The following is a 13,416-nucleotide window of genomic DNA, read 5'->3' as shown; positions in this document are numbered from 1 at the left end:
TTCATTCCATAAACACTTAATCATGAGAAACTGTCTTCAGTATAGAAATTTAAAAAACCTTTATTTTTGCTCTCTTGACCTCTCCAATTATTGGCTTTTTTCTCTTTTCTCTGGCACAACCAAACCTTGGAATTTTTTTAATATCCCTTATCTTCATTTCCTCACTTTCCACTCATTATACTCCTCACCACAATCTGGCTTGTTTCCTTTTGTGATGGCCACATGATAAGGTGTCCCTCAACAAGTTGTGCTCTTGTGCGACCTTGAGTGTGAGTGGAACCTGTGACATACTTCTAACCAATAGAGTATGGGAAAGATGACGGGATATCACTCCCATGATTATATTAGGTTGTGTATTAGACTGGAGAGAGGAATTCCCTTCTTGGCCTTAAAGAAGCAAAGAACTATACTATTAACTGCTTGTAGAGAGGGTATCATGACAGGGAACTGCTATGGCCTTGAGGACCTCAGGACAGTCTTCAGCCAACAGCCAGTAAGAAGCCTGTGCCCTGAGTCATGCAGCCATAAGGAAACAAAACCCACCAACAATTAGAATGAGCTTGAAAGAAGATTCTGAGCTTTCAGATGAGAATGTAGTATAGTGGACACCTTGACTGAAGCCTGGGAGACCCTAAGCAGAGGACTCAGCTCAGCTATGCCCAGACTCCTGACCCCTGGAAACTGCAAGATAAGAAATGCATGTTGTATTAAAGCATTAAGTTTGTGATTTTTTTTATTTTTGCAGCAATAGGAAAATAATACAGATTTTAGTACCTGGAAATGGAGTGCTGCTATAACAAATACCTACAAGTGTAGGAGCAGTTTGGAACCAAGCAGCGAGCAGAGGCTGGAAGGATTTTGAGGAACATGACAGAAAAAGCTTAAATGGCAGCAAACAGAATGTTAGTAGATATCTGGTCTTTAAAGACACTAATATACTCTGCAGCAAATGAGCAACACATGATTATTTTTATTTAGTGGTTAAAAACTTAGTAAAATTTTCCCATGTAGTTGCATGGAAAGCAGAACTAATAACTCAGGAGCCTGGTTATACAGCTAAAATAATTTTTAAGCAAGGCGTTGACAGTACTGCCAGCTTTCTTCTTGCTTCTAATAGTATAAGTGTGAGAAAGGAAAGATAAGTTAAGAACTGTTAAACAAAATAAACCCGGACTTGTTCGTGTGGAAAATTCTCAACTTCCTTAGATGGCAAAGGAGGATAAAATACACTGTCAAGAAAGCATGTTCCAGAGAAAAGGACTAGGTGTGGCTGGACAACACTTTGCTGAGATCTTAGAAGGATCATGAGGACAGAATATTGAATCACACTAGTTCTCTTTCCTTTCAAGAGATGAAGGACGTGCCTTACAAATCTTCTTAACCACATCTGAGGATCTCTAGAAGCTTAAGGGCATTGTCCCTCAGGCATCTCAGCAGGAGGCCAAAGTAGACAAGAAGTTTTCTTGAAAAAAATTAGTGGATGTGGCTTTTGTCTAATGAAGTGAATCCCTATGAAATCCATGGAAGATCCCCAAAGTTTTTAAGAAAATTATTTCTTGATAAACACTGACAGTTTAGACTCCAACAGAGTACCAAATGAAGACTGTCAGACCTCAAAATCATTTTGGCAGGAGTAGATCGATAAAACAACTCAGCTACATACATGTACAACCTTTTATAAAAAAGGAAAGAGGACCCAGAAGGCAAGACTAGGAACCCAGAGGATGACACTAAGAGCCATAAATGTTATGAAACCTGATCAAAAGACTGAGCATTTGCCCAAATGGATTTCAGAACTGTCATGGACCAGTGGCTCCCTTTAATCTTCATTTTCTCCTTTTTAAACCAGAATGTCTGTAGATATTATTCTGTGCCTGTCTCACCATTGTATGTTGGGTGTTTTGGGGATGGATAACTTGTCTCTATAATTTTACAAGTCCACAGATGAACAGGAATTGTGCCCCAGGAATGGGACCTGGTAGATTATACTTAAATGGCTCATCCAGAGTTGGATCTGCTTTAAATGATGAACTTTTAGATGTTGAGCAGATACAATGAGCTGAGCTTTTGGGGGATCTTGGAATGGTGGAATATATTTTGCATGTGGCAAGGATGTTAAATTACTGGGGGCCAGATCATTGGAGTCACCTGGTAGATACACGCTAAGATTATTCTTAATCATACTCTATATTATCTCCTCCCCTTCCTTGAGTTTGGGCAGGACCTGTGACTTGCTTCTAACCAATAGAATATGGCGAAATTGATGGGATGTTGCTCCTTCGATTATGTTGTAGTATTTAGGACCTCCTTCTTAGTAGACTAGAGAGAGAGAGAGAGTCTCCTGTTGGCCTTTTTGTGACTTCCTATGGAGAGAGTGATATGGTGAGGAACTGTGGGCAGCTGGGACCTGAGTGCAGCCAACAGCCAGCAAGCTGGTATCTCATTGTGGTTTTGATTTGCGTCATGCCAGTCAGAATGGTGATTATTAAAAAGTCAAGAAAAAAAACAGACGCTGGCAAGGTTGCAGAGAAATAGGAATGCTTTTATACTTTTCAACTATTGTGGAAGATGGCTTGGTGATTCCTCAAAGATGTAGATGCAGAAATACCATTTGACCCAACAATCCCATTACTGGGTATGTACCCAAAGGAATATAAATCATTCTATTACAAAGATACATGCATGCATATATTCATTATGGCACTATTCACAATAGCAAAGATATGGAATCAACCCAAATGCCCATCAATGATAGACTGGATAAAGAAGATGCGGTATATATACACCATGGAATTCTTTGCAGCCACAAAAAGTAATGAGATTATGTCCTTTACAGGAACATGGATGTAGCTGGAAGCCGTTATCCTCAGCAAACTAATGCAGGAACAGAAAACCAAACACTGCATGTTATAAGTGGGAGCTGAACAATGAGAAACATGGACACACAAGGAGGGGAACATCACACACTGGGGCTTGTAGGAAGAGGGGTGAAGGGAGGCAGAATTAGGAAAAATAGCTAATGCATGTTGGCTGAATACTTAGTTGGTGGGTTGATAGGTGCAGCAAACCACATGGCACACATTTACCTATGTAACAAACCTGCATATCCTGCATATGTACCCCAGAACTTAAAATAAAATTTTTAAAAAATGAAGCTGGGGCTCTCAGTTCCAGAATCTCAAGGAAATGAAGTGGCTAAAAACATTAATGAGCTTGGAAACTGATTCTCCCAGTTGAGTTTCCAGAGGAAAATGTAGCTCAGCTGACACCTTGATTAGAGCTTTGCAGGACCCGGAGCTGAGGACCCAGTTAAGCCATGCCCAATCACCTGACCTGTGGAAACTGTGAGATGATAAATGTGTGTCACTATAATTTGCTAAATGTGTGGTAATTTGACTTGTAGCAATAGAAAACGAATGCACCTCTGGTTTGGAATCAAGAACTCTTGCTAGTTTCATTGACTTTCTTTTTCTCCTTCTTCTTTCTTCTTCCTTCTTCCTCCTTCCTCCTTCTTCCTTCTTCCTTCTTTCTTCCTTCTTCCTCCTCCTCCTCCTTCTTATTCTTCTTGTTCTTCCTCTTCCTCTTCTTCTTTCTTCTTCTTCTGTTTTTTTTTGTTTGTTTGTTTGTTTTTTTGTTTTTGTTTTTGAGATGGATTCTTACTCTGTCATCCAGGCTGTAGTGCAGTGGCATGATCTTGGCTCACTGCCTGCAACCTCTGCCTCCTCGGTTCAAGTGATTATCTTGCCTCAGCCTCCCATGCAGCTGGGATTATAGGTGCATACCACCACACCCAGTTAATTTTTGTATTTTTAGTAGAGACAGGTTTTCACCCTGTTGGCCAAGCTGGTCTTGAACTCTTGACCTTAGGTGATCCACCTGCCTCTACCTCCCAAAGTGCTGGGATTTCAAGTGTGGGCCACTGTTCTGGGCCTTCATTGACTTTCTTATTGCAGATTCTGTGATTGTTTCTTAGTATGGATCATGTCTACTTTTTTGTTCACATTTGAAGTTGTTGGTCTCTGTATTCTTTGAGGGCTGCTTTTTTATATTTGCTTTAATCTCCTCTTCCCAACCTGCTCCCTGTGACTGTAGCTGGATACCTGATGTCGCCATCAGCTCCCCTCTTCCACCCAACAAATTGTCATGTTCTCTTGGTTCTACTTTCTAGATATTTCTCAAATCCACTTTCTTTCTTTACTTCTATGGTTATTATCCTTGTCTGGAACATATAATTAAAAATTTTTTTCTTGATTTATATAGCTGCATTGTTGTACTCTTCCAAGCTTTTATCCATACAGCAGCCACAGTACTTTCTGTAGGCTGTAAAGATGCCTTATCTGCAAGCCCCTGCAGATCACACTCAGATGACACCATACACTAGTGAAAGAGAGAGAGATGGAGGAAGTAGAGGAAGTGAAGATGTGTTCATTTTAATTTAAATGGGATGGAAGCCTTGAATAGACAAGTCTTTATGGACCAAGGAGTCAGTGAAGGGACAGAAATCCAAGCAAGGAAGGAAGTAACAGGCTGCAGAGATGGGGCAGGAGGAGATGGGGTCAAGCACAGCTTTTGAGGAGTTAGCTCTGCAAAAATGGAGAAAGGAAACAATTCAGACAGGAGAAAAAAGGTGAAAGTAAATGAAGAAGGAGGGATACTGGGTGGCTTGCAAACGTGTACAGCTAACACTCAATGGGAGCCATGAAGGACACTTAGCATATCCAAGTGAAACCTCATTGTTTCTTCACCAATTTAATACAATTAAGAAGATGGGATAATCAGTAACAAATATTTGTCTTTCTATATAAAGATATACAATGAGTAGTTAAGTATTAAATGGCATTTCTATCTGGAAAATTGAACTTTTTCATTAATGAGACTTTATTTTGATTAAATAAACTAAATGGGTGAGTTTTGGAGGCAGTTTATTTTTTTGGTGCCAATAAAACCCTATTAGGAGGACAGTAGGACACAATAAAAATTGATTAAAATTATGTCAGATATTATCAGTGGAGATCTTTTACTACTTAGTAGCTTCCCCAGTATTCCACTCAGAAAAATTATTAGGAAATTGGCAATAAACTAGTTTGTAAATTTAAGTCTGACTTAAGCCTGACTGTAGCCTTTAGAATTTAGAAATTTTAGTTCCAAAATTCCATGTCCATAAACCTGCTTAACTACTGGCTTATAGAAAAGGCACCTGGGTGGGACTTGTGAGGGTCAGACTCCTGAACTGGATTCTCTTCTTGTAGTGCACTGACGAGAACTGTAACTTCACCAGGTCTGTGTGACCCACATAAAGTAAGGGTAGAGGTGTGTGCTCTGTCCTCTTTTAACATTTAAGGCTGTAATGTTAAATAAATAGTGGAAAGAAACATTTCCTGCCTTCTCCCCACCCTTTTTTTTTTTTTTTTTAAATCATTATAGGAAGCTGTGAGAACACTTAAGAAGGCATTGGATGTCATTTCTCATTCCGATAAAGGACCAAATGCCACAGCAATTTCAGCAGACTGTCTGTATAATTTGGGTCTTTGTTACATGGAGGAAGGCAATTTACAAATGGTATTTCATGTCTTTAAGAGTATAGATTGTTTGTGATTTTAGAGACTGGTTGCTTCTATGCTGTTTTGTTTCTGAAGGCCACCTATACAGTGGGCAGCTGGTCCAAAGCTGCTTATGAAGCTTATATATTCTGTCTGCACCCTGCAACACCTAGGACGTTGTTTTATCTAACCAACATGTTTTATTTGATACTTGCGTGTCAACAATATTCTAAAGATTAATGTGTGTTTCCCATCAGAACAGTAAATCTAACTGCAGGAAACTATAATTTTATCACATTAGTATGAATTCACTTATTAAATTTTAAGTACTTTGAGTGCTTTAATATAATGTAGAATAAATGAAAAAGATTATAGCATTCTGGCTTTTCTTATTGATCACCTAACAATTCAAATCAGATTGAAGCTGGGTGTTAAGATGGCCAGATTCACTGAAAAACAGTTGATTCAATTATTACATATTTATCTAGTCTGTAGTGATTTTATGTATTCTTTACTTCAGAATTGTCACTGATATGACAAATATGTAAAATAATTGATACTATCCAATGGCTAATGTTGGATATTCCACAATTCCATCTCTAGACACATACACACACACACACACACACACACACACACACACACACACACCGCATTCTAATCCTTATATTCATGGGGTGGACAGTGTTTTAAACTTGTATTGCCATACCCAAAAAAAGAGGTGTACTTGATTAGTTGTTCTATGTAGAAAAGCCAGTAAATATAAGACAAATTACAAATCTTTTACATGTTCTTAGTCCTTTTAAACAACCAGAGCAAACTCAGCTTTGCTTTAAAATGTGGGAAAACATTTTAGAATTCTGTTGTTCTGAAGTTTTGTAATGATGCATTTGCTGGATTCTAATGGAAAATAAATGTGCTGGTTATGATTTCTTTGAAGAAACAAAATCTGAAGAATAATTAAAATTATACCACCCAAATTATTGTAATCTAACAACATGGATTATGTAGCACTTAGTCTGGGAATGAGAACTTTAATTATGATAATCAACGCTACTTGTTTCTAAATATTAATTTTGTTTGTTTCATGAGGTTCATTAGGAGAAATATGTTTAAAATAATCCAAAAATAGAGTGAAACTTTTCAACAGTAATTATATACTATAATTCATTAATATTTTAAAACATTATATTCTATCACTAAATGGTTTGTATTTTGACAATATGCTCCTGTAGGCTTTTGATTCTTTTACAAAAGCAGTGAAAGCAAATCCAGATTTTGCGGAAAGCTTTTATCAACGAGGGCTTTGTAAAGCAAAACTCCACATGGATAGCTCGATTCTGGATTTTAATTGTGCAATTACCCTCAATCCAAAACATTACCAGGTATTTAAACAGATGTTTTTAGTGAGTTGAAAAGTGTTAGCTTTGGTAAAGCTATTAAATCTTGTATATGCCATTGTTATTAATTAGGAACAATCAGTTTCTTATACCTACTTTTCACTTAACTATATTTTGATAATCCAGATAGCTGTATTTCTCCTTAAACTAAAAGTATTATTTCCATCAATGATATGATATTTATATAAACATATATGTGAATGTGACATATGTAAATATTATTAATATATTAATGTGGCTATTAATAATTTAAATTATATATACTCATTAATTTTACTTTTTGTTTTGATGTTACATAGATTCCTGCCTTTTAATAGACTGTACAGACAATGCAAAATTCAATACATGAAGCTTGATTGCATCTTGATTTTAGGAATCTATGAAATGTGAATCTAGACTAAATATTAGATGATTTTAGGAAATTTCTATAAATTCTCTTGGGTATATAATGGCAGCATGGTTATGTAGGGGAATGTCTTTTTTATTCACAGGAGATGCATACTGGAGGACATATAGTAAAGTATTACCATATCTACAACTTGTTTTCAAATAGTACAGGAAAAAAATAAATATGGCAAAATGTTAATAGTTATTAACTCCAGGTGATAGGTATTTATCATCCTTCAATTATTCTGTGTCCTTTGAAATTTTTTTTCTAATAAAAGAAAGTGAAAAAAAGGCCATATTTTAATACCATCTTGGGAGGCATAGAGTTGTTCAAAGTACCCTTTTACTAAAGCATCCATTCCTCCTTTCCTTCTTTCTCTCTCTGAATAGGCATATTTAAGCCGAGTAGCATTCTATGGCTTAAAAGGCAGGTATTCCAAAGCAATCTTGAATTGTAACATGGCTATTAAAATTTATCCTGACAGTGTGCGTGCCTATCTCTACAGAGGAGTTCTGAAATACTACAACAAGGTAGGGCCATTTTCTGCATCGTTTATTGAAATTTTAGGGCGGGCAGATTCTCTTATGCTAGGCAGGGGACTCACTTCCTTTTTTTCTTTGTGGTAGGGAATCACTGTGATATGAAGGGCAGAACTAGATAGAAAACTTTACATTTTCCCAATTCATATCTTTTTTTACAAAATAATGATACTTATTTTTGACATTTACATTTAAAATAACATTTATTATTTATTTTTATTAAGAAAGTAGTATATATTCATTGTAGACAATTTGGAAAAATATAGAAGGGAGTAAAGGATTATTATCTAACTGTCAATGATAATTTCTGAGTGCATTTGGCGTATTTGTATTTAGTCTTTTATTTTCCTCACAATATATTTTCCAAAATTTGGACCATGCTATTTATACATCTTGTGTTGTGCCCTGCTTTTTACGCTTAATCTTTGAAGATAACATTTTTCTGACTGCATAATATTCCACTATAATTTATTTTTAATTACTTTGTTGCTGAACTTTTTGGTTGTTTTTAAACTTTTTACTATTTTACTATTTAATATAGTTATACAACTGAGAACAAAATTGCTGCTTGGGTTTATGATTGGTTCTTAAACAGAAATTACTGGGTTAAAAGGTGTGAGCAGCACCATTGATACCTGATACTGCACTGAATACTTTATTTCCCTCTACTTTTCTTTTCTGATCTTTCTTTGTAGCTATTTTATATGAAATATTTTGCAAATAATACCTTAAAGCAAAGGTAAGACCTTGCATTATGTGTTAATTCCATGAAAATTACTATCTATAGAAATGGATGATATAAGGTATCAGAGAAGAATCAAAGAGGAAGCAAAAGAGTACGTGGGTAGGAAACATGATGATTATGTGATATGACAGAGTGAAAGAAGCAAGCAAGCTGTCGTGAATGGTTTGCTGGATGAATATGGGTGGGGTTTTTTTTTAACCGAGAAATATGATTTTCTCCTTGCCGTACACCAACATTGGTAACAAGATATTTGCCTGAGTTAAAGTTGTTGATATATTTAATTTCGTTTGCAGGTAAGAGAAACTATAATGGTAATTTCTACCGGGAGATTTTCTTAATTAACTCTGTGAAAGATTAGCTTGAATGTCTTAATTTCGCAGAATACAAAGAACGGTTAAATGTGTTTCAAAAACTCTAATAGAAACAATAATTTATTTTATTATTAAATTTCAGTCCATTATGATTTTCCTTTCTCATGTAATTACTTTTTTCATTTTAGACTTATAAGCTAGCAATTACAGATTTAACTATGGCTATCAACATGGACAAAAATAGTTATATAGCATATTATAACAGAGCATTATGTTACACCAAGATAAGGGAACTTCGAATGGTAAGATGGCCATTTTAGTACATACTGTGTTTAAAGTGTTTAATAAATAACACGCATTTAATAGCTTGTTGACTTTGATCAATAATCATTTAATAAACAATATGGTAAAGCATTTGTAAACTCTTTTAAGGCATTTATAAAGTATTTTTTTATTACTTCTGCTAGAATTTTCAGAAGAAATTCCTAGGAAAAACACACATATAAAACTTGAGAAACCAAAGAACCAGTTCAAAGGATATTTAATTTCTTCATTAGTGCTCACCAAATTTTCTTACATAATTTCTGAAAGAAGTAAAATGAAAAATTAATAATGCTTATAGAAGCATTTAAAGGCATTTATAAATTAAATATATTACATAATTATCATTTGAATAAATGTTTCTACCATATGCAGAATTTTTTAAAGCAGTAGCAATCACTAGCAATGTTGTTTCAAAATTTTAATAATAGCTAGAGCAGTTTGTGTAGGTATTTTTTTGTTTGGTCTTCAGACCACACATGTAGCGAGGAGTATGGAGTGATAGTTTTCAACTCCAGGGACCAGTGACAAGGTTTGGCCCATATTTTGAAGTCCTGTGGGCTGCTGCAACCCCCTTTTTTTCCCTCCATTTGTCTTGATCCAGCATCTACCTATTCAAACTCTTGTTTATATTTTCAAATCTTACCTGCTCTCTTCTCTCCTCTTGTCGGTTTTGTCCCTTGCAATGAGGATTCCTCACTGGGGAGCAGCTGGTCTGTGGTCTTTCAGTGTCATGTCCCCTTCTTTCTTTGTTTCATGTCTCTCTCTCCTTATTTCTGCTCAAGTCCATAGTAAATGAGGCATACTTTTAAAAGGCTACGTCACATTCCCACTGTTCTGTGTCCACACACTCCCCAGTCTGTGAAACTTGGACAGTGAAATAGGTTTAAAACATTTAGAAATTTAGAAATGTACAAGCTCTTTTAGAAGGGAAGTTGAGAAACATTGTCTCTACCTAAGAGGATATAAAATTCCTGGTAACCAGATTATTAGATTTCCTCCAGAAATGTTGATAAATGAATAACTAATTTTTAAAAAAGAGATTGTTACGATGCTAGGAGCTGACTGAAAGATCATTTATTAGAGTGACTTGAACAACAGGGGCCTTTGAGGATTCCCTCCCCAGCCCCATTCCTCCCAGAAAGGTAAACCTGAGCAGGAAAACAACTGGCTGGGTGGTGGGGAGGGAACATCCATTGTTTTGTTATCTCAGATATGTGAAAAAGCCAATGCTCTGTTAATAAGGAAAATGCAAAACCACCTAAATCAAGCAAAACTGAATTGCAATAATAAAATATTGGTGATTTCACAGCTGCCAGGACTCTGAAGCATTTCATTCAATCTGCTCACTTTACAGATGAGGAAATGGAAGTAGGGAGAGGTTAGAAAACCCATCCAAGTCACACAGAGAGAGTTAGTGACCTGTATTGGTGTCCACAAATTTGTTTGCTTCTGGGTTAACAGTGTTCAGATGGCTTTGTAAAACTGCCTGAACTCCAACATGTGGACTGGATGTCATTAAGCTGTGTGTCCCTCTCCCTGTCTGTCTCCCTCCACCTGTTTCTCAGCATTCCTGCCATCCCTAGCCTGAGAAAAACCAAGTAACTTTCTGCAGAAAATGCACTTAGGCATTCTCCCAAGATATAGTTTCATAAAAACTAAGCAAAGATGAATTGTAACACTTGATATTCATAAAAATAGTGAACAGTTATCACTTATTTAGGGCTTACTGTGTGACAGGAACTGGGCTAAATGCTTCACCGACATACAAGCAAAATATTTTAAAGTAGATCCTTTCGACAATATGATGAATTAATACCCCAATTTTGCAGATGAGAAAGCGAAGGCTTAGTGTTAAGTAATTTTCCCCAAATTGAGAAGCTGGTAATGATAACAGAGGCATGGCACAAATCCAGGATAGGCCAGGGCCCTGGCCCCTCATCTTAATCAAAACCTGTGCGCTCCCATCCCTACCCTTTACTGTCATTGACCTTTATGAAATCTTATTTCCCAGTTTTTATTTCCTCTTATGTTGCAGATTCAGCTGCTTAGTGGCTCTCTAAGGCATCATACTGGTTTCAAGTAATGTGATTTAGTAAAAGAAAAATGTTATACAATTTGTGGCTAATATTCTAGGTTTGGTTTTTTCTTTTTTCACAAATATTACTAATTATTTTTTATAGTCCTGGCAATATTTATTTATAATTATGCCACAACATAACTATAGGATTTTTAATTGCACATTTCTTTTTAAAGACATTTGAGCACCCAACATTAGGAAATACCAGAAGAGGGCAAATGAGTAAATACAAAATGCTCTTTGTCATTTTCAGTTAGCAGATGCTACAGGCATAACAAGATTTAGCCCTTTTCTGATCAGACCATGTGGCTCTTTTGGACAGAATGTTCAGTAAGAAAATGATTTAAGAGATTCAGCTTCAACCCAAGTTTAGGATGCTTCTAGTACCTGTACAGAGTAGAGACCAGGAAAATCTTGTTTAGTCAGTCAATGTAAAAAAACAGAAAAGGTAAAGGTAATGGAGAAGAGTCTGAGTTGATTGTCAGATTACACTATGCATCTTTAAAAAAAAATGAATATATTGGCTGGGCACGGTGGCTCACGCCTGTAATCCCACCACTTTGGGAGGCCAAGACAGGCGGATTACGAGATCAAGAAATTGAGACCATCCTGGCCAACATGGTGAAACCCCGTCTATACTAAACATACAAAAAATTAGCTGGGTGTGGTGGCACATGCCTGTAGTCCCAGCTACTTGGGAGGCTTAGGTAGGAGAATTGCTTGAACCTGGGAGGCGGAGGTTGCAGTGATCCGAGGTCGCACCACTGCACTCCAGCCTGGCGCCTGGTGACAGAGTGAGACTCAAACTCAAAAAAAAAAAAAAAGAATATATTTATCAAAATATTTTGAGGTAATTTTCCTGCAAGTGCTTATTTGTTAGTTTTATTAAGATCTATTTTCATTCATTCATGATTTTTTACATTTGATACAAATTTATTGAATATGTGGTATGTGCAGGCTTGATTCTTGTTACTGGGCTTAAAACAGTGAACAAAATGGATAAGCTCTGACCTCATAAAGCTTAGATTTCAACAAGGAAAACGGTGTAACACTGAAAGGAAATTAATTTTTTTTTTTTTTTTTTAGAGACAGAGTTTTACTCTTTTTGCCCAGGCTGCAGTGCAATGGCGCAATGTTGGCTCACCACAATCTCCACCTGCCAGGTTCAAGAGATTGTCCTGCCTAGCCTCCTGAATAGCTGGGATTACAGGCATGCACCACCACGCCCAGCTAATTTTGTATTTTTAGTAGAGATGGGGTTTCTCCATGTTAGTCAGACTGGTCTCGAACTCCTGACCTCAGGTGATCTGCCTGCCTTGGCCTCCCACAGTGCTGGATTACAGGCCTGAGTCACCACGCCCAGCCAGAAATTAAATGTTAAATGAAAATGCATAGGGTGACTCGCAGGTAAAACATGAAATGCAAGCACAGTGTGCACTGCTTATTGAAAAGTATCAGTGTCCCTGATACTTTTCACCTAGGGGTACCCTTTAAATCTAACATATTATTATTTTGGCCATAAATCATAAAACAAATTGAAGAACTAACCATTGAGTCCTAGTTTAGACATAAATACATTTGTCATAGCCAATGAATTAAGGCTCTAAAGAGTTGAATCTATGATTACAAATGATTATTTTATTTTTAGGCTTTAACAGATTATGGTATTGTGCTGCTTCTTGATGCCACAGAAACTGTAAAACTAAATACCTTCCTTAATCGTGGACTCATCTACATAGAACTAGGCCAGTATGGCTTTGCATTAGAGGTAAGCCTTCCTGTTGTGTAAAGAACCCGCTTGATTTTGCACATTGACTTCTAAGAACTAGTGAACAAGATTTTATTGTCATCAACTGGCAATGGGTGATAGCTCAACTTTAGCAAGAATTCTATTAAAATACTTGAAATGACTGATAGACTCTTAGAAAAAAATGTATGTTTTTGCTTTGTTCTGATTACAGATAAATAGCCAATACATTTTTTAAAATTTCCAATTTGATCCAAACCATCACTTCTCTTAAGGGAGTACAGACAAAACTCAAGTTACTTAGTAAATAAAATGATCCCTGTAACGTGAACTCTGCTGTTCAGT

The 13,416-nt window shown here is 36.4% G+C and overlaps 1 protein-coding gene across 1 annotated transcript in view; it reads left to right on the top strand.

Moving 5' to 3' along the window:
• The window catches only part of TTC6 (tetratricopeptide repeat domain 6), a 259,315-nt gene that overhangs the window by 204,512 nt on the left and 41,387 nt on the right, over window positions 1–13,416 (top strand). The window contains exons 23-27 of the mRNA XM_032242507.1: window positions 5,425–5,559; window positions 6,776–6,925; window positions 7,718–7,858; window positions 9,112–9,225; window positions 12,973–13,092. Of these exons, the coding sequence (XP_032098398.1) occupies window positions 5,425–5,559; window positions 6,776–6,925; window positions 7,718–7,858; window positions 9,112–9,225; window positions 12,973–13,092 (660 nt within the window). The remainder of the gene's footprint in view (window positions 1–5,424; window positions 5,560–6,775; window positions 6,926–7,717; window positions 7,859–9,111; window positions 9,226–12,972; window positions 13,093–13,416) is intronic.

This window comes from Sapajus apella, unplaced genomic scaffold, assembly GCF_009761245.1.
Source record: "Sapajus apella isolate SASKATOON/1434 unplaced genomic scaffold, GSC_monkey_1.0 scaffold50, whole genome shotgun sequence".
Taxonomy (NCBI): domain Eukaryota; kingdom Metazoa; phylum Chordata; class Mammalia; order Primates; family Cebidae; genus Sapajus; species Sapajus apella.
The sequence above is the reverse complement of the archived record's forward strand: the minus strand, read 5'-3'. Positions and strand labels throughout refer to the sequence as shown.